The following is a 22580-nucleotide window of genomic DNA, read 5'->3' on the forward strand; positions in this document are numbered from 1 at the left end:
CCTACTTTTGCATTCCAGTCCCCTATAATGAAAAGGACATATTTTTGGGTGTTAGTTCTAGAAGGTCTTGTAGGTCTTCATAGAACCGTTCAACTTCATCTTCTTCAGCATTACTAGTTGGGGCATAGACTTGGATTACTGTGATATTGAATGGTTTGCCTTGGAAATAAACAGAGATCATTCTGTAGTTTTTGAGATTGCACCCAAGTACTGCACTGTGGACTCTTTTGTTGACTATGATGGCTACTCCATTTCTTCTAAGGGATTCTTGCCCACAGTAGTAGAGATAATGGTTGTCTGAGTTAAATTCACCCATTTCAGCCCATTTTACTTCTCTGATTCCTAAAATGTCGATGTTCACTCTTGCCATCTCCTGTTTGATCACTTCCAATTTGCCTTGATTCATGGACCTAACATTACAGGTTCCTATGCAATACTGCTCTTTACAGCATCTGACTTTACTTCCATCACCAGCCACATCCACAACTGGGTGCTGGTTTTGCTTGGATCTGTCTCTTCATTCTTTCTGGAGTTATTTCTCCTCTGATCTCCGCTAGCATATTGGGCACCTACTGACCTGGGGAGTTCATCTTTCAGTGTCCTATCTTTTTGCCTTTTCATACTGTTCATGGGGTTCTCAAAGCAAGAATACAGAAGCATGTTTAGTCAAAGCTAAATGTGACTTGAAAATTGTTTCCTTATATCTAAAATGGAGCCAATAATTTCTTCCTTGCATCACATGATTATGAGATTTAAATGAAAAAGTGTATTTGAAAATATTTTGCAAATTGTTACTCCAGTGGTCTCAAACTTTAGTGTGCCTCAAAATCATTAGGAAGACGTGTTAAAATACAGACTGCAGTGTTTCTGATTATTAGTAATAATAGTAGTTTCTGAATCAGTAGATGTTGGGTGCACGAAAAGCCCCTTCAGGTGTGTTCGACTCCTTGAGACCCCATGGACTGTAGCCCGGCAAGCTCCTCCTGTACATGGGATTCTCCAAGCAAAAATACTGGAGTGGGTTGCCATTTTCTCCTTCAGAGGATCTTCCCCATCCAGGGATCGAACCCATATCTCTTAGATCTCCTGCATTGCAGGCAGGTTCTTTACCATTAGCACCACCTGAGAAGCTCTAGATGGTGGGTGAAGGCCTAGAATTTGAATTTTGCATAAGATCTCAGAAGATAATGATGTTTCAAGTCTGGAGCCCCTCTGTGAGAACTACTGTGTAATCTATTGTGTACTACAAATGTAAGGAATTAGGCTTTTGATTTTATAGCAGAATTCATTGTTTTCTTGATTTATGTTTTAAACCCTAATTTTTTTAAAGTTGTGTCCTATATTAGCAATGTTGTTGAAATATCTCTACCCTGTTTTATGCCTAGTAATGTTGTAGTTCAGTCATTCAGTCCTGTCCAACTCTTTGCAACCCCATGGACTGTAACCCACCAGGCTCCTCTGTCCATGGGATTTCCCAGGCAAAAATACTGGAGTGGGTTGCCATTTTCTCCTCCAGAGGACCTTCCCCATCCAGGGACCGAACCCATATCTCTTAGATCTCCTGCATTGGCAGGCAGATTCTCTACCACCGAGCCACCTGGGAAGCCGTTGTACCTAGCAATACCTGTTTACATTTATGACATATCAGTTTACTATTTTGTCGATTGTTTACATGAGTGAGCGACAACTTGCTGATTAAGCTTGATTAAGAAGGATATGAAAAACATGGTATTGTATTTCTCCTGGGGAGAAGGAGATAAGAAGCAACTGTTTGGAGTAAGAGGTAGAATTGTTTTTTGCTTTGAAGTCGATTAGATATAGAATGCTACTTGTTACCTACTTTCAAAAAGCCCCCTGGAGAACTTGTAATTTGATCCAGAGGGATCAGCAGGAGGAGACAGGTAAAAGGAAAAGTTGACCTCATTCTTCAGTCCTTTCCGAAATTCTGAGAAATGTGTGTACCTCAACACTCGCTTCTTTAGTCCCACAAAACAGGGAATCAGGAAAATGCGTTAGCACCCTAGTACAGATTGGGAACTCGGGGCGGAGAGACTCAACCCCATCAAGACAGAAGGAAACTGGGGGAGGGGAGAGAAAACCTCCCTAGTCGGAGACGGCAGTGCGGCCGTGGGAAGAGAAGGGAAGTGGGGAAATGTACTTCAAGCGTCAGCCAGACACTTGGCCTCCAGGCATGTGGGAAGGTGAGGGAGGAGGGAAAAAGGCTCTGCACCAAGACGGCATCGCCGGAGCTCCCGCCACTGCTTCCGAGTGAAGACATAGAGCGCTAGAGCTTTCTGCTTCCCCCTCTTCCCTCCTGGAGGCCATTTCTCCACATTTAACCGGGATAAAGAGGGGGCACCGCGCCGAGTCAGAACAAGCCAGGATCGCCATCCCCCAACTGCCGACCCTGCTTCGGCCCCCGGCCCAGGCGGGGCGAACTGGCCTTGGGGGACGCTGAAGTTACTCGGAGAAAGAGGGAGGGTTCGCCAAGCTGCTCTCCAATCGCCTTGGCAGTTCCAGTTATTTGCATCTATTATGCTAATGAAAGACCTCCGGCTCAGCTCCCACCCGAGCGGCTCGCCCCTCTGGGGCTCTCCCCGGCCCCGCCCACGGGCTGGGCGAAGGTGAATATATTATGCTAATAAGGCGGGCTTCTGCCTGCCTCGGGAAGGGGGGCGCACTGCCGCGGGAGCCGCGGGCTGCAGGCCGCTCGCCGGGAGTGGGTCGGGGGAGGGACGCCGCTCGTCGGAGCGCGCGCGCACTCATACACGAGCATCCCGAAGGGTATTTAAGGCTCGCACACGCCGGGCTGCGGAGATACTTCGGGCGGCCGCCACTGGCGCCTCACCACCCGCGTTTTCTCCTTGGGTATTTCTTTCTCCTCTCTGCTCTTCCCCACTTGGCCACCCTTTTTGCACTGCGCTCTCGCGGTCTGTCTCAGCCTTTTTGCCTGGAACTGAATCTAGGTGGGAAACGGAGATAAAACACCGAATAGGTAGTAACGAGGCAAACTAACAGAGGCGCAACAGGTCCGGTGCTCTGTGGCCAGGGTCAGCGGCGGCCCCTCGCAGCGCCTCTGCCGCTGTCCCCGGGACCCCGCGCGGCCGCTCTCTTCAGAGGAGGTCCCGGTCCTCGGAGGGGCCAGGAGGGACACCGGGGGGTGGGTTTCACTCTGGATTTTACCTTAACGCCACCGGTCCGCGGACCGAGGGTGCTTTTGCCTCGCAGCTGGGAGGGGAGAAGAAAGCGGAGGATGGTCCAGGTCTGCGGTTCTCGGCGCTGATCCATCCTTGCGCTCCGGCTCCGACTCCGCCAACTAGTTGTGCAGCCATCGGGACGGAACTTTGCAGGAATCATCCTTTTTCTTTTAAGATTATTGGAAGTGCTAGAGGGTGGGAGGCGAAGCCAAGACAGCCGACCTCGCCACGATGCTGGTGAAGAAGCAAGCGGTGAAAGGAGGGGGCCGGGATCCGGGCTCAGAGGACCGGAGCCCAGCCGGGCAGCCGTGTGCCCGCCCCGTGTCCCTGTGCGCGGCCCTGGCCACCCTCCTGTCGGTGGTGGCCGTGATGTCTTGTCTGTACCTGGGGGTGAAAACCAACGACCTCCAGGCGAGGATCGCTGCCCTCGAGTCTGCCAAAGGAGACCCTTCCATCCGTCTGCTGCCTGATTGTGTGGATCAGCTCAAAGCAATGGTGCAAGAGAAAGTGGAGCGACTTCTGGCTCAGGTGTGAAAGGCTGGGGTGTTTTGTACGTGGATAACATCTTACAGTCGCGATTCTGTGTACATGACCAACCTCTACCTTACTATGTGCAGATGTGGCATGGCCTGTGTACACATATATGTTAGGCCACCATCTCTGCTTACTGTAGCATATATTTGTATATGCACATCTTCTCATACCACCCTCTCTGTATCATCTCCCCTTACTCTTCTTAATGTTTGCATGCTAAACATATATGGAAGTCTAAAAGGGGGAAAGATGGCTAGAATGGCTCCTAGGCTGGCATTTTAGCTCTTTTTAGTTTCTGAAGCTGTGTGTGGACCTTTCCTAATGTTGTGGAGAATACTTGCAGAGATAACATCTGTTAGATCCTTCATACAGTATAAGAAGGTTAGGGTCATTTATGCTATTAGCATAGCGATAGGAATGGAAGCCACTCTTAGAAATGAAATAGCTACATGTAATTTTATTACTTCACACATTGAATGTTTTTGTGTTAAATGTTTAAAAAGGAAAAAATAGTCGCCTTGTTTGTTTATTTTTTGTAAAGGGTGCAGTGCCACCGGTGTTTGTGAATGCAGAGCCATTGGAGTTGAGAGTTGAAAGGAATCTGCGTTATGTTCATCAAAACCAGGGGTGCTTTAGACTACAGTTAGGGGATTTTCTGGGACTTGCTCTTCCAACAGAGAGGTTGTTTGGCAGTAGTGGCAGCACAGCATGATAAGTAGTTGACATTTATGTATAAAATATTGGTTGTTTAAAAACTCTTAGCTTACCTAAAACTGCAGCATGTTAATACTGATTCTGTACAATGACTGCATATGCCTGAGCTGAGAGGGATGGTGATGGTAGTTGAAGAATGAAGAATGATGTTATACAAGTCCCACAGTCTTGATACCATCTCAACGGTCGTTTTCTTTTCTTTAGGGCTTGGGTGCTGTTACCTTTTGATTAGAGTCCAAGTACATATGTAAATGTTAGTTATGCAGGCTGGTAGATCAGGTATATAGTCAGAGAGTCCGTAAAGAATCCATTTCTCTACAAGGCTACTGATGATTGTTAATACCTCTTCTTTTCCTCCAGAAGTCCTATGAACACATGGCTAAAATAAGAATCGCGAGAGAAGCGCCTTCAGAATGCAATTGCCCGGCAGGTAAAATGGAACTTATTTCACAAGGTTTCCTCCATAGCAGAGCATTTTAAAACAAAGGTCCTATGTCTGTCAAGTCTACCTGTAATAATAGTAAAGAAAGAATGCAGACCCAACTTACTTTAATAAAATCAACATGTCTGGGTAAAAGAATGGCAGATAAAGCCACAAATATTATTTTAAGCAGCATACCAAGGTCTGCTAAGGGAAAGCAAAGAAGATAGAGATCTTTATCAAAGAAAATACCTGCAAGATGATGTCCAAAGACAAAGTTCTTAGTTTCACAGATTGAAAATTATTCTTTGGTTTTACCTGCTTTTGTTATCTATGGTGAGAAGGATTGCAGAACACATTAAACTTGAATTCCTTAGTGACTGACACTGCATTAGTACAGATTTCTGTTTGTTCCCTTTGACGGACAATTGTGTTAGCAAACCACCTTCACTTCTTTGCCTGCTTTTATTTTCTATAAGAAAGGTTTTCTCTCCTATCCTATAGCAATGAGGACTGAAAAGAAATTAGTTTTTTATCTTGAGCTTCTCCTTACAAACTACTGTGTTCTCAATGACTTTCCAGAAGAGGCTGTTACATTTTTACCATTTTTCTGTGTGGCTTTAGGGAACTGTATTAATGACCTCCTTCTATATTAGTAGAAGGATGGAGGAGAAAGACATCAATGAATCAAAATCTCTGGGTAATCATTAAATCTTCCTTCACAGACCTCTGAGGCTTGGTGGTCAGTCTTCTGTAGACCTACAATTTAGAAGCCTTTGGAATATGTCCATTGGAAAGTATCTAGTGGCTTCAGCTGAAAGAAGTCATGAAAAACTCCCATCAGTCTTGAGATTTTTGTTTCAGATAAATGTTGTTAATGTATTTCTGAACATATTAGTTTCTTTTATCATCATGTATAGGAAAGTAAGTAGCTTACATTTTCTTTCATGTTCAGGAATATGATACTTAGTTACTTACACTGTATGAAAAGACTAGTTCCTATATTTTTTTTTCACATTCTGAGGTTTTTGCCTCATGATAATTTGTTTTGACACAGCTAAACCAGGTACCATGTTTAGAAATTTCAAATGTCAACTCCTGATTGTATGTCATAAAATTTTCACTGTTTATGTTTTGCTATATCGTCGACCATAATGGAGCTGTATTTTTTGAAAACGAAGCCCTTTCAATTGAGAAGGCATATAAATTAGGTAATAGGAAAACAAAGAATTAATGTTTACATTGTATGTTTCATTCTTAGTTGTTTAAAGCTGGGAAGGATCTCAGAAGTCAGAAATTCAAGGAAGGCACTTTTCTGGTGCAGGAATTAGCGCACAACGACCTCATCAGCCTGTAGGGATTATTTAAATTCCCAAGACAGTTGGTACAGGACTTCACTGATCATACCACTCAGATGCATCATTTTCTGTAGAGAATATTCTCTCTAGCTGTGTGAAAAATGCTTAGTATTTAATTAATGAGATTCTCAGTGAACTTGGTAAAAAGTAGAAAAGTGACAGCCAAAGCCCCAAGTTCTATTTTTTTAGGGGTTTTAACTGCTTCATGATGTTTGATGTGAGTTGGTTGTTGAGGTCTAATTTGCAATCTGGAAGAAAGTCATTACATTTAGAGTTTACCTGAGATTATCTTGGATGATCATTTGGAACCATTTTTCTTCTAAAGCTAATTTAACAATAAATGGCCATTTCACCATAATAACAAGTAAGTAAGTGATTTCCTTGGCATTTCTGTTGGCTCTCAGGAGGGCTGCTTTACTTTCTTGCCACCACTAGAGCTCCACATTACACCAGTTTTCACCAGGTTCCTTCAGAGGTAAACTTTTAAAGGTGCATATTCCAACACACAGAATTAGACAGGTTTCTTGCTGACAAATCACTTATAGAAAACACTGTCTTCTGCTTGTGGAAGAATTAGACATCATCAAAATAAAGGCAATATGTTGAAAATAGTATCCTGGGGAAAACCAGCTATTTTGAGTGATGGTCAACAAGGTATTGTTTTAGGGAATGGGCTGGCCAAGAGGATTAGAAAGGAGATACAGCACTTCCCACCTGGTTTGGCTTTCGCCTTTGTTTGCAGTGACTAAGAGTTGTCACCCAGACATCTGTTTGCAGGGCAGTGAGACAAGTCTGTGACCTCAGCTCAGTTCCTGTGGAGAGATGCCCACCCCTTGAAGTTGACACTCTTGTTGACAGTTTCCATCACAGAGCCAAAGACTGATAGCAAAGGGCTGATGTGTTATTTGTGTTCACTTTTTGGTAGAATTCAATACCAGTGAGATTTATCTAGGTAGACTACAAACAATCACAGAGTTGAAAGCTTTTTTTTCCCGCTTTAAATTGGAGTATAACTGCTTTACAATGTGTGTTAGTTTCTGCTGTACAGCATGAGCCAGCTATATGTCTCCCTATAGACCCTCCTTCTTGAGCCTTTTTCCCACCAGCTCCCTCATCGCACCCCTCTGGGTCATCACAGCACCAAGCTGAGCTCCTGTGTGTTCAGCGGCTTCCTACCAGCTCTCCGTTTTGTATCTGGTGGTGTATACATGTCAATACTACTCTCACTGTTCATCCCACTGTCTCCTCCCAAACTCCCCCCCGTTTCCGGCCCCATGTCCACAAGGCCCTTCTCTATGTCTGCATCTCGATTGAAAGCTTTTCTTTTTCTTTTTTAACAGAAGAAGGAAATTTTGTGGGAGGGTTTATTTGATAATCAACTATTGTCAAACAGTTTTTCATTGTAGGGAAGCATTCTTGCATTTAATCTTCACAACAACCCTAAGAGTTAAATATTAGTCATCTCATTTTACAGGTGGAGAAACTGGACTCAGAGAAGGTGACTAACTTAACATGGTAGAGGCAAGGTCAGGATCCATGCCCACATCTGACTGAGTCAAACACAAAGTCTAATGAGGAATTGAGGATGCGTATAGGTTTTGGAGCTGAATGGTTCTGGATTGGAATCCTAGGTCTGCTACTAAATAACTGTATTACCTTGCTCAGACTAATGAACCTCCCTGTGTTCCAGTTTCCATCTGTAAAAAAAAGTGACTAATATTACTTTCCTCATAAGTTGTTAGTTTACCTAAATTCTGGCATATTAGTGGCTATTCATTAGATGATATCAGTTACTGTTTTTTTTAATATATTGTGTGTTACTTGACTCTGATCTGGTCCATGGGGACACGTGACATAGGTGGGAAAACTGAGATCTGAAGATGTATAACTTACTCAAAACCCCATGGCTTGTTAATGACAGGTTTTGGGTGAGAACACTGTGCTTAATTAAGCAAACATATCTGTAGGCCATTTATGCAGATAATCAAATGAGTCAGTATCTCTTGGTGCTACATCAGTGAAGATGTTACAGATACTATATTAGTCTGCTAAATAATTTTTACCAAAATTCTAGGAAAAGCTTCTGACCTTGTAGGTAAATCATGATTGTAGTAGATAGAACCATGGCTTAAAAGAATATGGGAATAAAGAATGTCTTTGCAGTTTTGATACCAGATGTTTACTAAAACAAGTACTTTGACTAATTTTCATGCTTATTTTTTAACAGCTTTATTGAAGTATACTTTATAGTATTTAAGAATATGATTTAAAAAATGAAAAACAATTTATGGAGCTGGGATGCCATCATAACAACCCAATTTTAGATCACTTCATCATTCCCCAAAATTCACATTTACTTTTTTCAGGTGCTCAGGAGAAGGTCTATTTTTTGAATATTTGCTTTAAAGAAACCTCAGAATAAAAAGTTAAAAACCATACAAATTAGAGTTCTGTTTAGCGGAATATTTGATTTAGCAGTAGCTGAACCGTGGAAATTCAGCTGACTTCTGTGGCTTGGCCTCTGTAAAGCTTGACCCTCATAGGAAAGAATAAATCGCCTCTTTCCTATGGATGTAGAATTCCATTTGGGGTTTTGTTCTTAGAGTCCTACATAAAGTATGTGCAGATCAGGCATATTTATGGGAAGGCTTCTATGCTCCAATGTATAAAGAACACTGGGAATGAGGCAGATAAACAAATGGTGTTTAGATAACAAAGGTTTCTGTACCTCACTCATCACTTGTGTTGCCTGCCCAGAGTCTTAGATAAAAGAACCTCTGTGGCGAAATGGGCAGAGAACGTGAATGGGCAATAAAGAGTCCAGAGTTCTAATGGTGCTGACTGATGCTGAACTTTCTTCCATGACAGCAGTTCTGGAGGAGCAATCAGGATCTACCAGGAGGATTGCTTTAATGATAGACCCTGCTGTATTCAGATAGAGAGCCTGTCCTGATCAAGGGGTTGCTTATTTGTCACTGGGGTCATGGGCTATGTGGATCTGCAAATTAGTTCAACAAAAAATGAAGCTATTATGTCTGGCAAGTGAGAGAACTTTGGGGGAGCCCTAAAGAGTTGTTCAGTTGCTCAATCATGTCCGACTCTTTGTGACCCCATGGACTACAGCACACCAGGCTTCCCTGTCCTTCACCATCTCCCAGAGCTTGCTCAAACTCATGTCCGTTGAGTCAGTGATGCCATCCAATCATCTCATCCTCTGTCATCCCCTTCTCCTCCTGCATTATATCTTTCCCAGCATCAGGGTCTTTTCCAGAGTCAGCTCTTTGCATCAGGTGGCCAAAATATTGGAGCTTCAGCTTCAGCATCAATCATTCCAATAAATATTCAGGGTTGATTTCCTTTAGGATTGAGTATATTTAGGTTATTCTTAAATCTTATTTTTGAATAAGGTATATTGATTTTCTCTTATAACAAAATTTTGATAAAAATATAGTGGGGAAAAAAAGAAGAACCCAGAGTTCTAACCCTGGTTTTGCCATTAATGTGTTATACAATCTCAGGGAAATCACTTTCAAGAATGGCTTTTACAGACTCTATTTTCATATCTCCCAGATAGCAGTGTTGGACTAGAATTATTTCGAAGGGCATTTGTCAGTTCTCCAGGTATGAAGAGCCTGTTGTGTGCTAAATATCTTGACTCAGGGAAAAGGCTGATGATCGAGGCAGACTTGATATCTGCCCTCATGGCACTTACATTTCAATGAGGATGACAGACATTTTAAAATGACATGAATTCACCAGCCTGACAAGTACAGCCCAGAGAAAGTATAGTGTGCTTTGGAGCACATGACCAAAATTTCATCCAGACTGTTAATACTATGGATTTTCTTCCCTTTTCGTGCGGAAAGAGACTTTCATGCTAGGAGAAAATCATAAAATGAGAAAATCTGGCTTCTGATTATAAGTAAGAACTTTAGCAATGGATAAAAATACACCTGACTTTTGTCTTTCCAAGAATTTATGGCCAGATGAAGGTACATTGATAGCTGGTTTACACTGATAACCAACTGAAACAGAAAGTGGCTTTAGTGTATAAAAGGCTGTGGTAGATAGCATGGTGATCTGTTTTTCTACATTTCTTTGGAAACCAGTGAGATTTGGGCTGAATAAGAGTTGAAACGTCCTTCGTGGTGGTACTGAAAAGTTCCACTGAATCTGGCCCCTCTGCATTCACAGGTTATGATGAAGTAGTGTAGCACATCTAGTCATCTACTCAGTGAGCTAGCCAGAAATAAAAAAGGTTTATCCCATAATTTCTGAGGTCCTTCCACACCCTTCAAGTCTACGAAAATGGTTGGATACAAAGTCATATTAAATGTCGGTAATTAAATGTCTGATTCAGAAATATGAATGCTACAATCTCTGGTGACTCCTTTTGTGGCAACTGTTCGATTTGGGGTGGAAAATGTTAACTGTAACTTTAAGGGTGTGCATCCTTTTCCATCATATGAACAGTCCTTTAAATTACCTTGCTAACATAAATCTACTTTATCATATAAAATTGTGTTTCCTACTAACATGGTTTTTCACTTATGCTGTATAGTTTTCTTTACCGCCTACAAAATGAATGGAAAGAGTGAATCAAGTAAGGACATAATAATGTATAGATTTTCAATTATGTTAGGCAAAGAATAGTCAGAAGCGGTTTGCTTCTTGGCAAATTAAAATGCCACAAATGTTATTTAAATGAGACTAGCAGGCATTCCCCTCCTCTACTCAGGCCAAACAATACAATGTGACATCTGGGTGCCTCCAAGCCTTCATGTTAAATGGTTTCAGTCCTAATGAGTACAGCAGTTTGAGTGTAACATTTTTAGTTGGTCCAGCAGTGACAGCTGACAAAATGCCCTGTCACCTGAAGAACGGAGGACAAATTGCCTCTTGAAGCAGCTTCTCTTCTGTTTCTCTTGTCTAAAAGTCATTAAGAAGCAAATCCTTCAAATACTCTTTTCTCTTTCTTACTTTAGTAATTCTGTTTTTTTCCCACAAGCTGGGAGTTATTTAGGAGAAGGGTATACATTCTGTGCAGGGATTTATTTGTTGTTTCCAGCTCAGCTGAAGAATGTATAGGTACAAGTAGCCTCTCAGGACCTTACTAACCTCTGTGCTTCTGATGGTTTGTAGGTGTTCAAAGTCAACTACCTGGCATGTCTGAGTGTCAAGATTAGGTTTCGGGGTCGAGAAGGAGGGCATCCTTTGATTGACAAGATTAGGTGCATGGAGGGCTAATGGGGAACGTGCCAGAATCAGGACTCTTACAGTTCAAGGGGCACTGTCTTCTGCAGGGGGAGTCTCACTAGACACTCATCAAAATGACATCAATCTATGTTATCTTGAGTGGATACCATCTAAAACCTGTTATGAAAAAATGTTTTTAGTTCCTCCTTCCATTTTATAATGGAGTAGGAAATGGCAACCCACTCCAGTATTCTTGCCTGGAAAATTCCATGGACAGAGGAGCCTGGCAGTCTACAATCTGTAGGGTCAGAAAGAGTTGGACATGACAGAGCAACTGAGGATGGACCACTTTATAAAGGCTACTTTGTGGTTTGCTGGGAGCTGAGAATATGAAAACCATGTTATGAGTCAATTTGGGCTGACGCAGTAGCCCAGTATGTGACTGCTAAACCCAGAATCATTCCCATCCTTGCTGGTTTGCCAGTACAGGTCAAGTTCCATGCAGTGGTTTAATGCACCATGATATTTAACACTTTTTTAAAGAATTGTGTTAGAAATGATTGCGGCACACCCGAATATGGTTTAGACACGCATGGTTACGGTTTCATTTGGATTGTGTTCAGCAACCTTGCAATTTAAAAATGTTTTATGGCCAACTTTTAAAAAGGAGGAGATGCTCTAAGTGGGAGGCAGAAGTAATCAGAAATTCACTTGTGGATTAAAATTGAACACTTTTCACTGGTATCATATATTTCTTCATAGGAATATTCCGTGTTGTTTAAATAACAGGATTCCTTGAAGAAATGCCACCAGATGGCAGGCACCTCCCCTTTGTGACCACTAGGAGGAGAAGCTGAGCCGAACCAGGGGGACGGTTCTGTCGCCTGCTTCTCACTTAATTTCCTAGTAGACTTCTACCTGTCAAATTGTTCGCTATGGAGAAGTTTAATGGATTCAATATAATTATTAATAATGATGACGTTTAAATCTATCACTTTGTTGTTTTGCTATTTATCCCATTAGATCTTTGTTTTCTTTTTTCCCATTTTTCTGCCAACAACCCATGGATTTTTTAAATAAATGCTTTGTCTAATTAAAAAAAAAAAAAAGAAAAAAGTTTAATGGAAGGAACAATTCATCTCTTCCATCTATATTTGAAGACTAGGTTGTCTTATAAGCTTTAAGATATTTAAAATAACCTAGTAAATTGCACTTTTGTATTAGTCAAAAATTTAGTTATTTAGTAGATAAATTCACTTATATGAATTTGAGGCTGGTGTTCCAATAACTAGAATAAATGAACTAAGTGTAATTGAACTTATCAGTTGAAGATTTTCTGCTTCTATTTTGTACTTTCTCAGAATCAAGAATTGTTTGGAATTGCTATCATGCTTTTGACATAATTTCATTTGGAGGCTCCATTTCAACTTCAGTCATCACGTAATACGTTAGCTGGAATGTGTTCTTAATTTTTGTCATACTCCTCTTAGTCTGATTGGTTCGTCTGATTTGCCAGAAATGCCAAAAACTATGTGTTCATTTGGATAATCATAATTTTGATTTTGGGCTTCTTCCCAGGTGACTGAGTGGTAATGAATCTGCCTGCCAATGTAGGAGTTGAGCGTTCGATTCCTGGGTCAGGAAGATCCCTGGAGAAGGAAATGGCACCCCACTCCAGTATTCTTGCCTGGGAATTCCCACAGATAAAGGAGCCTGGTGGGCTGCAGTCCATGGAGTTGCAGAAGAGTTGGACACTACTTAGTTCCTAAACAACAATAACAATTTTGATTTTAGGAGCTCTAGGCTTCTGGATTATGTACACAAAGTTTTTATTCTTATATTTTAAATGTAATCAGCACATATTTAAATATAGTTTTCACATTTAGGCTAAGTGGATGAATTATAGCCAGCCCTAGCTTGTGCATTATGGTGATATAGTCAGAATATGTCTAACTAGAAATAGGTCCACACCAGTATTCTTGCCTGGAGAATCCCAGGGACAGAGGAGCCTGGAGGGCTGCTGTCTATGGGATCACAGAGTCGGACACGACTGAAGCGACTTAGCAGCAGCAGCAGCAGAAATAGGTCTGGTTGTGGCAAAGATAAAATGTAGTTTTCTTTTCTCAAATATTTCAGATGTAAGGAGAGTGAGAAGAGAGAAAAAAAAGCCAGCCATATCATGTAATCTCTTGGAATCATATCTCTTTACCATCATGTAGCAAGCTTGGTACTTTAGAGTTCCTATTATAAATCGGGACAATGGTTAAGAGAGGAAGAGCGATTCTCTCTGTCTCCAACATCCTCTTTTACTCTTGTAGCAGCTAATGGGAGAGAAAAATCTTATAGGAGTCTGCATCCAGTCAATTACAGGGCCAGAGTGGTGGTATTATTTTTGATCCTTTAGATACTAAAGTCAAATGTGCCCGGAACTTTGACACAGTTCTTTCTCAACATTCCTGTATCTTTAGGTCAGTTCTGACAGTTATTAAAGGTAAGTTGTTTGTATCACCTTTCTAGGAATTGTGAAACTCCAATTTTATGTCTTCAGTTCAGTTTAGTTGCTCAGTAATGTCCAACTCTTTGCGACCCCATGGACTGCAGCACACCAGGCCTCCCTGTCCATCACCAACTCCCAGAGTCCTCCCAAAATCATGTCCATTGAGTCGGTGATGCCATCCAGCCATCTCATCCTCTGTTGTCCCCTTCCCCACCTGCCCTCAATCTTGTCCAGCATCAGGGTCTTTTCAAATGAGTCAGCTCTTCGCATCAGGTGGCCAAAGTATTGGAGTTTCAGCTTCAACATCAGTCCTTCCAGTGAACACCCAGGACTGATTTGTGACTTAAAGTCTCCAAAATCTAGCTGACATTTTTAAAATGTGCATGACATGAGCATAAGATAACACATTTCCATGAACCATGGACAAAAACCAACCTTTTGACCTGAAAATCATACTAGCATTGCTGGCAAATTCTAGGGCTTTGACAGTGAACTTTGGAATACTAAAAATCATTTTTCTACTGAAAAAATTAGGGCTCAATGTCAGAGCATACAAAGTTTGAATGGACACAAGCATCTTAAATAGATGCCTTTCTGAGGATGGTTATCAACCTGGTTGGGTGTCCAATGACTTAAGTGTGTAAAGGGCCATATGTCTCTCAGGGGCAGATCCTGATGCTAATTACTATGTGGTTTCACAGAGTAATTGCAGTGGACTTCCTGTGGGAGTGGGTTGGGCGTCCATTTCTACCAATCTCATTTATAAGCTCCATGGCTGGGTTTCTGGTTTGTATCTGTGTATCTCTAGGGCTTATTGTAGAGTTCTCTATAGAAAGTTAGCTATAAAAGTTCATAATGATCATAATGAAGATCTGTCAACTTGATTTGGTTGAGAACTTTTTTTGTGGTTTATCTCTATATACACTAATTATCCTTATCCCTATGCATTTAAACATTTTCTCTGAGGATTTTCGGGGCCAAAGCATATTAAAGCTAATACAAATCTTAGAGGTCAAGTGGTTCAGGGGTTTTCCAGCATTTCTCAAAGAGCCTGAAACTTTAGAAAAAAATGAAATATTATGAGGAAATCCGGTATATAAAATTGTATATAATGTTAGCCACACAAACCGTGGTTAACTTTGGAGGTCACAGGAGACAGAGGCCAAAACCTTATATGACCTTTTTTTCCACTGCCTATCTCACACCCCCATAGTGGCCCCTGAGGAACTCCAGAGAATCTTAGAAATCTTTTGGATATTGTTAATAGATTACTCGAAGTCCAAGCCCCAGTGTGATCCCAGCTCCTGTGTCTAGAGACACTATGTGTTTATCAATACATAAACCCTCTCCAAAATTCTGTAACTAGAAACATTACAAGGAAGGATGGAAACAAGATTGTATATTAAAATGAATGGAATCCAGAAAGGACTATTAATATAATATTGTCCTTTAATAGTTTTAGTAGTCTAGCAAAGGAGATGTAACAATAGAATTAGTGCTGGAAAGCTGTAAAAGTGCATTGTGTAACTGAGCGTGGGACTATGTGTCAGGAAATCATCTCATCCCTTTTCTTGAAGTCACTTATTTTTTTAAGCTTACAAGTCACAGTATTGTTGTTTTTCTGTGACAGATTTGTGTGTGTGTGTGTGTGTGCCTATGTGTTTTCATATTTCTTCCTATGTATTTTTACTTATTCTGTAATTTTGGATATGTCTATGAAGCTTCCTCACCAAGTTACAGCAGTCCATTGCCTCTTTTATGTATGTATTTAAAGCAGTTGATTTTCTAAACTAATAGTGAAGACTTGGTTTGCGAAGTAGTATACAAAAGATAACTATCTCCAAATTATATTATTTATAGAAAATTTATATTGTGGAAAAGTTGTTATTAAAGATACTTTAAAGATCTTTGAGACTTTCTTTTTGATCTGATTCTTATTGTCTTAAACTGATGATGTTTATGTATTAAAATTTCAATCAACAGGGTAATGTGAATACGTGAATTGCACATCTGTGTTTAAATAATGATAGGAATTAAAAACATTTTAGCCAATGCTGAAGGGATCTATGTAATACCTTTCAGGAAGAAAGTGTAAATCTGGGTACAAGCATTCTGCAGCAAATACTGCAAAAATAAGTTTGAAAGACTAAACTCTTCCTCCCACTGAGATGAGCATCCAGCGTCACCTGCAGTGACGTTTACTGTATTGAGTAGCTAGCGGTGGACAGTAGTTTGGTCAAGTGCAATGCCTTGATTGTCTTACTGGGCAGATAGCAGAATGACAACTGTACATGTTACTGAACTTTGGTGAGCAGTTTATTTTCTCCTTAATATACTGTGGGCTTTCAGGAAGTCTGGAAGAGAAAAATGACTTCTCTTTTCTAAATGACTTTGTAGTTACTTTGCCTTTTGAGAGAAGACAGAGCAGCAAAGATAGGCTGACCTAGTACTAGTGGCTGGAAAGACCCTTTATGCCCGCCAAAGCTACTGTGAGCTGTAAGAGAGAAGTCTAACCAAACAAACTGTATTCCCTGAATTTACTGTCAAAACGGTAAAGATATACTGACACCTTCCCAGGAGTTTAAGCAGCGAGCTTGACAGCGTGGCTTAGTATTACTCTACATGTTATGCATCTGGAAGTTTTTAGTAAAAGAAGAACTCTAGCATGGAGAAGTTACACACGTAAAGGAACTAGGGCCTTTATGTTCTTGTATAGTTTCCTTCTGTGCATAGTTAATGTTCTAGATTTCCCCTATTTCTGAGGATACGTTCCTGGATATTGCTTTGGTTCTGCAATCAAGTTCTGTATAAGGAATGCTTTGTGTTGGTAGTAAAATTTATGTTATTAATGCCAGTTTTAGAATGTTAAAAAGTTAATTTAAAAAAAAAACTTAAAAATTTAAAAAATCTATTTATTTATGGCTGTGCTGGGTCTTGGTTGCTGCATTGGCTTTTCTCTAGTGTTGGTGAACAGGGGTTACTCTGCTGGTGGTGAGCGGGCTTCTCATCGCAGTGGCTTCTTTTGTTGTGGAGCAAAGGCTCAATAGTTGTGGTCCATGGGTTGAGATGCTCCATGGCATATGGGATCTTCACAGATTAGGGATCAAATTCGTGTCTCCTGAATTGGCAGGCAGATTCTTTACCACTAAGCCACCAGGGAGACCCCCAAAAGTTAAGGCAAAAACTATCCTTGAGTTGAGACGTCTGAGGTATACTTTCTGTTTTTTATGTGTGAGCCCATGACACGTTAGGCTCAGAATGTACTTCCGCTCTTTGAGCAGAAAACCTTTGCTTCCAGCCTCAATCTTCGAGAAGAAATCCCAGACTAGAGGAATTTTGTAATCGATCACATTTATCTCCTAGATATGCTTATCATACATCATTTTTCTCTTCCTTTTCAGTTTCTTGAAGTCTCCATTTTTGTTTAACTGTAGTCCTGTACCACTAGCATTTTGAATGTTCACACTGCTTTTGCAGTTATAGGATGTGGTGAGATTAATAATGTTCGTTGAACTCCTAAAAACCAAGAATGAACACAGCAAACACACCCAGAGACAGATGTGATTCTCTATCAGGCTATCCATGAACAAGCATTGCCCTAAAGTGAGCTGTTGTTGGCAAATAGAATGGACAAGATTATCTTTGGGATGTAGCCGTGTATCTGTGAAACTGCAAAAATAGAGCATCTTCTATGCTCTCAAATAAAAGCTCGCATTCTAGTTCAACCTCTTTCCTCTCCGTCCTCTCTTCTTCTCCTTCTCTAGCATGAATATAAACTCTATTTTGCCTCTATTCTATGGATGTCACTTTACCTGGCTTATAGTCTGCCTCTAAATTGACCATTCAGAGGCTTTGTCATCCTCGGGTCCCCAAACCTCTAGGCTTTTCCTGGGCAATATTATACTTGTGATTAAATCCAGCAACATAACTGAGAAAAACATCAGTGGTAAATGTCAGTATTCTCTCAAATTTCAGAAAGTAACTGCTTCCCCAAAATTACTGTTAAAAGGTAATTTTCCAAAAAAGGTAAAATCAGTGAACATGTGTTAAGGATTTTACTTGAATCAATAAAGAAGTAACTGGTAAGATGTGATAACCAGTTCAAAGGAGAATTTAAAGACAGTTACATTTATCGATCTAGAATATTGAAGCTAACATATAGAGGGAGGGAAAACTGGACTTTTCCTCAGTAGGGGGGTAAATCAGTTGCACTCAGAATTTGCATGTCTATAGACCACAGTTCATTTTTTTAATGTACTAAGTTTTTAAAATTGGTGTTTAGTTGTTTTACAGTGTTGTGTTAGTTTCTCCTTTACAGTTAAGTGGATCAGTTGTATGTAATTGTACATAAATTCCCCTCTGTTTTGGATTTCCTTTCCATTTAGCACAGAGCATTAAGTAGAATTCCCTGAGCTGTACAATAGGTTCTTCTTAATTATTTATTTTATACAGAGTAGTGTACATGTCAATCCTAATCTCCCATCTCACCCACGCCTCCTTCCCTTCCTTGGTGTCCATGTATTTGTTCTCTGTGTCTGTGCCTCTGTACATCTGTACCGTTTTTCTAGATTCCACATATATGCTTTAATATATGATATCTGTTTTTCCGAATTTACTTTACTCTGCATGACAGTCTCCAGGTCCACTCATGTGTCTAGTTATGTGACTTCGTTATTAGCTGTCTGCAACTTACAGCGTTTTACAATAGCTTCCAAAGAATCAGGTAAATGGAAAAGATGTGCTCTAGATTATGCATAGTTTTCTGTTGGAGCATATGTTTTCCCCCACATTGCATGAAAGCAACTTAACAGGAAAAAATTCTTTTAGGTTAAAAAAAAATTTTTTTTTTTACACTTCAGTGTAGTAATGGTTGTTTATTTTCTGTCTTTATCCTTATTCTTATCCTATGGGTTGTGTGGTACTCAGTTTTCTTATTGTTGCTAAAATTATGTAAAGGACAGTTCCTTTCAATTTGACTTTAAATGCTTTATTTGCTAGACCCATAGTGGCAGTGTTGATTGCTATGCCTGTATTACTAGTATCATGGACCTAAGTGGCCTTTAAAATGGTAACACTGAAAATTTGTTTAAGGGAGAAACCACTTTGGAAGACTCAGCTTCCTGTATTTGGGTATCAGTGACTAGTTCTACTAATGTAAAGGGAGGAATTGCTGACCTTGCTCTTGTGTTCTGGGATACGATGCCCAGGCGATTATTTCTATACAGACCACATTTGCTTGGTGTGAGCATGTGGCTGCCTCTGGGGTTCTGTGCTGCTATTTTGGACGTCCTGGCTTTGACTTCAGTTATCTTATTTACTAGTTTGGCTTTTCACTGGGCACTCCAACCAGTTCCCTTCATGTTCATTCATGTGTTTCCACTTCAGATAGTTGTCTTTAGTCCATACTGTGCTTCCTTGGTGGCTCAGGTGGTGAAGAATCTGCCTGCAGTGGGAAAGACCTGGGTTCTATCCCTGGGTTGGGAAGATCCCCTGGAGTAAGAAATGGCAGCCCACTCCAGTATTCTTGCCCGGGAAATTCCATGGACAGAGGAGCCTGGTGGGCAACGTCCATGGGGTCACCAAGAGGCGGATATGACTGAGTGACTAACACTTTGACTTTCTAAGATTTATTTCCTGTTCTTGGCCAGTTACTTCTCCTGTTGTCTGTTTTGTTTGATCTTCCTCCCCTTCTCCTGATACCTATGGACAGTGTTCACTTACCAGCATCTCAAAGAGCTCAGCTCTCAGCTGCCCAGGGGTATAATACCCTTCTCTGCTCCTGCCTGCTTCAGCTGCTTCCACCTTTTGACTAAGCCCACTGAAATTTTGGCAGAAGAATGACTGAAGGTATAAAATGGCCCTCCCATATACTCTTGAAAGAAAGTATGTTAGAATAGGGGCTGGCTGGGTGGTGACACATTGAACTACATGGTGAATGGTCAGCTTTTTTGGTAGGGAAATATTTACCTTCTTCAGAAGCAGTTTATGTTCTGGGAGTCAGTCTATCTATTACTAGATAGAGGAGAGAGTTAATTATAAATATTAAATATTTTGTATATTAGTATATAAAATTTCTATATTGTAGGTAGTAACTGACCTCTGGTATTACCTAACTCCAACCAACTCTGACAAAGACTAAGGGATCATCTGTACAGTAGTCTTTAAATGTCTTTTTATTCAATTAATAAAATATATATTGCCATTTACTATGAATGAGACCCTGTGCCATTTGCCTTACTATTTAAAGAAATAAGTAGGCTGCTAAACTCTGACAAAGGAACAGTGGTGTCAGATATGCAGACTGGACTACAAGGGGAGTAAAAGCTAGAAAAATATAGCCTGTAGCCAACTGTATCTAATTTTAATGGATTTAAAACTACAATGATAATTGGTATTTGAACTCATAATTCCAGTTCATTTACTTTTTGTGAGTTCAAAAATAGCAACATGTTATTAAAGAAGTTACTTGGATTTTTAAAAAACTTTTTCTAGAAAATGGAGAAGTTCTCTAATGAATGTTGTGATACTTTGGAGAAATGCTGGTTACATGCCAATCAGGTGATTTTTCTCAGGATAAATTATCTCTGTGAGTTAGTTGTTAGGTCAAGTGTAACGTTTTTAACCCCTCTGCAGGCTGCTTTCCATTGGCAGTTATTTTTACGGAGACCTGCAGGCTTTCTTGAAGAAGGCAACGGCAACCCACTCCAGTACTCTTGTCTGGAAAAGCCAATGGATAGAGGAGCCTGGTAGGCTGCAGTCCATGGGGTCGATAAGAGTCAGACATGACTGAGCGTCTTCACTTTCACTTTTCACTTTCATTCATTGGAGAAGGAAATGGCAACCCACTTCAGTGTTCTTGCCTGGAGAATCCCAGGGATGGGGGAGCCTGGTGGGCTGCCGTCTATGGGGTCACACAGAGTTGGACACGACTGAAGTGACTTAGTAGCAGCAGCAGGCTTTCTTAAAAGTCAGTTCAGACTCTATGTCCATGTTTTCTAGTGAGGGCAGAATCTCTGGGACTTGGTTAGACTCTCTTGGCTTTTAAAGAACAGGATCCATTCAGGTGGACTTAAGTACACAGGAGTGCAGGGATTCTGAACTTTGTCACTGTTGACGTTGTGGGCTGGATGACTCTTTGTTGTGGGGGTGGTCCTGTGCCCTGTAGAACGTTTAGCAGCATCCCTGGGCTCTCCTCCCTAGATGCTAGTTGCCCTCCGTTTCTAGAATACAAAAAAATGTTTCAGCATTGCCGGATGTTCCCCAGCGGTCGAAATCACTGCCAGTGATTTCAGGATGCAATTGTATGCTTGGTCATGTCCAATTCTGTGCAACTCCACAGACTGTAGCCCGCCAGGCTCCTCTGTTCATGGGATTCTCCAGGCAAGACTACTGGTGTGGGTTGGTTTTTCCTCCTCCAGGGGATCTTCCTGACTCAGGGATCAAACCCGCAGCTCCTGCCACTCATGCATTGCAGGTGGATTCTTTACCACTGAGCCATCTGGATACCCAGTGAGTAAGGAAGGCAGGAATATCAGCTCCACAGCAGGCTCCTCCAGAAGAATAGGAGATGGAAGGTGGTCAGAACACTCAGGATGTATTAACAGTGTCATCCCCTCACCTGGAGGCAGCCAGTGCAGCACCCTCTGAGCTTTAGGCGTTTTATCTCTGCTTCTGCTGCTTTTGTCAAGGTCGCTCTCTTCTCTCCCCCTTGTAGTAAAAAAGAGAAGGTATAGCCCCAGGTTGACCTCCTTCTGTGTGTTTGATTATAGCATTGTTATTATTATTAAAATCATACGTACATATGACAACAAACAAACATTTGTATGACACACAATGTCTCCCCCAGAGGAGTCTGGTGTTACTTGTTTGCTGTGTATCTTCCCAATACAAACTGATTTACATCATTCTTTTTCAAGGCTATGGAGTAATCTGTTGTATAAACACACCACAATGTATACAGTAAGAAGACAGATCACTTTTATTTATTTATTTTTTCCATTTATTTTTATTAGTTGGAGGCTAATTACTTTACAATATTATAGTGGTTTTTGCCATACATTGACATGAATCAGCCATGGATTTACATGTGTTCCCCATCCCCATCCCCCCTACCACCTCCCTCCCCATCCCACCCCTCTGGGTCTTCCCAGTGCACCAGCCCGAGCACTTGTCTCATGCATCCAACCTGGGCTGGTGATCTGTTTCACCCTAGATAGTATACTTGTTTCAATGCTATTCTCTCAGATCATCCCACCCTTGCCTTTTCCCACAGAGTCCAAAAGTCTGTTCTGTACATCTGTGTCTCTTTTTCTGTTTTGCATATAGGGTTATCATTACCATCTTTCTAAATTCCATACATATGCGTTAGTATACTGTATTGGTCTTTATCTTTCTGGCTTACTTCACTCTGTATAATGGGCTCCAGTTTCATCCATCTCATTAGAACTGATTCAAATAAATTGTTTTTAATGGCTGAGTAATATTCCATGGTGTATATGTACCACAGCTTCCTTATCCATTCGTCTGCTGATGGGCATCTAGGTTGCTTCCATGTCCTGGCTATTATAAACAGTGCTGTGATGAACATTGGGGTGCACGTGTCTCTTTCAGATCTGGTTTCCTCGGTGTGTATGCCCAGGAGTGGTATTGCTGGGTCATATGGC

General features: G+C 41.0%; 1 protein-coding gene across 23 annotated transcripts in view; it reads left to right on the forward strand.

Moving 5' to 3' along the window:
• The first annotated feature begins 2157 nt into the window (after positions 1-2157).
• The window catches only part of COL25A1 (collagen type XXV alpha 1 chain), a 501341-nt gene continuing 480918 nt past the window's right edge, over positions 2158-22580 (forward strand). For 7 of the 23 annotated variants that reach the window (XM_043871305.1, XM_043871312.1, XM_043871315.1 and 4 more), the window contains exons 1-2: positions 2159-3725; positions 4806-4875. In XM_043871305.1, the coding sequence (XP_043727240.1) occupies positions 3429-3725; positions 4806-4875 (367 nt within the window). In that variant the 5' untranslated portion in view covers positions 2159-3428. Of the gene's footprint in view, positions 3726-4805; positions 4876-22580 lie in introns of all 23 variants that reach the window. The other 16 variants (XM_043871308.1, XM_043871304.1, XM_043871324.1 and 13 more) reach the window with 7 other exon arrangements.

Source organism: Cervus elaphus, chromosome 17 (genome assembly GCF_910594005.1).
Source record: "Cervus elaphus chromosome 17, mCerEla1.1, whole genome shotgun sequence".
In the NCBI taxonomy this organism is placed as follows: domain Eukaryota; kingdom Metazoa; phylum Chordata; class Mammalia; order Artiodactyla; family Cervidae; genus Cervus; species Cervus elaphus.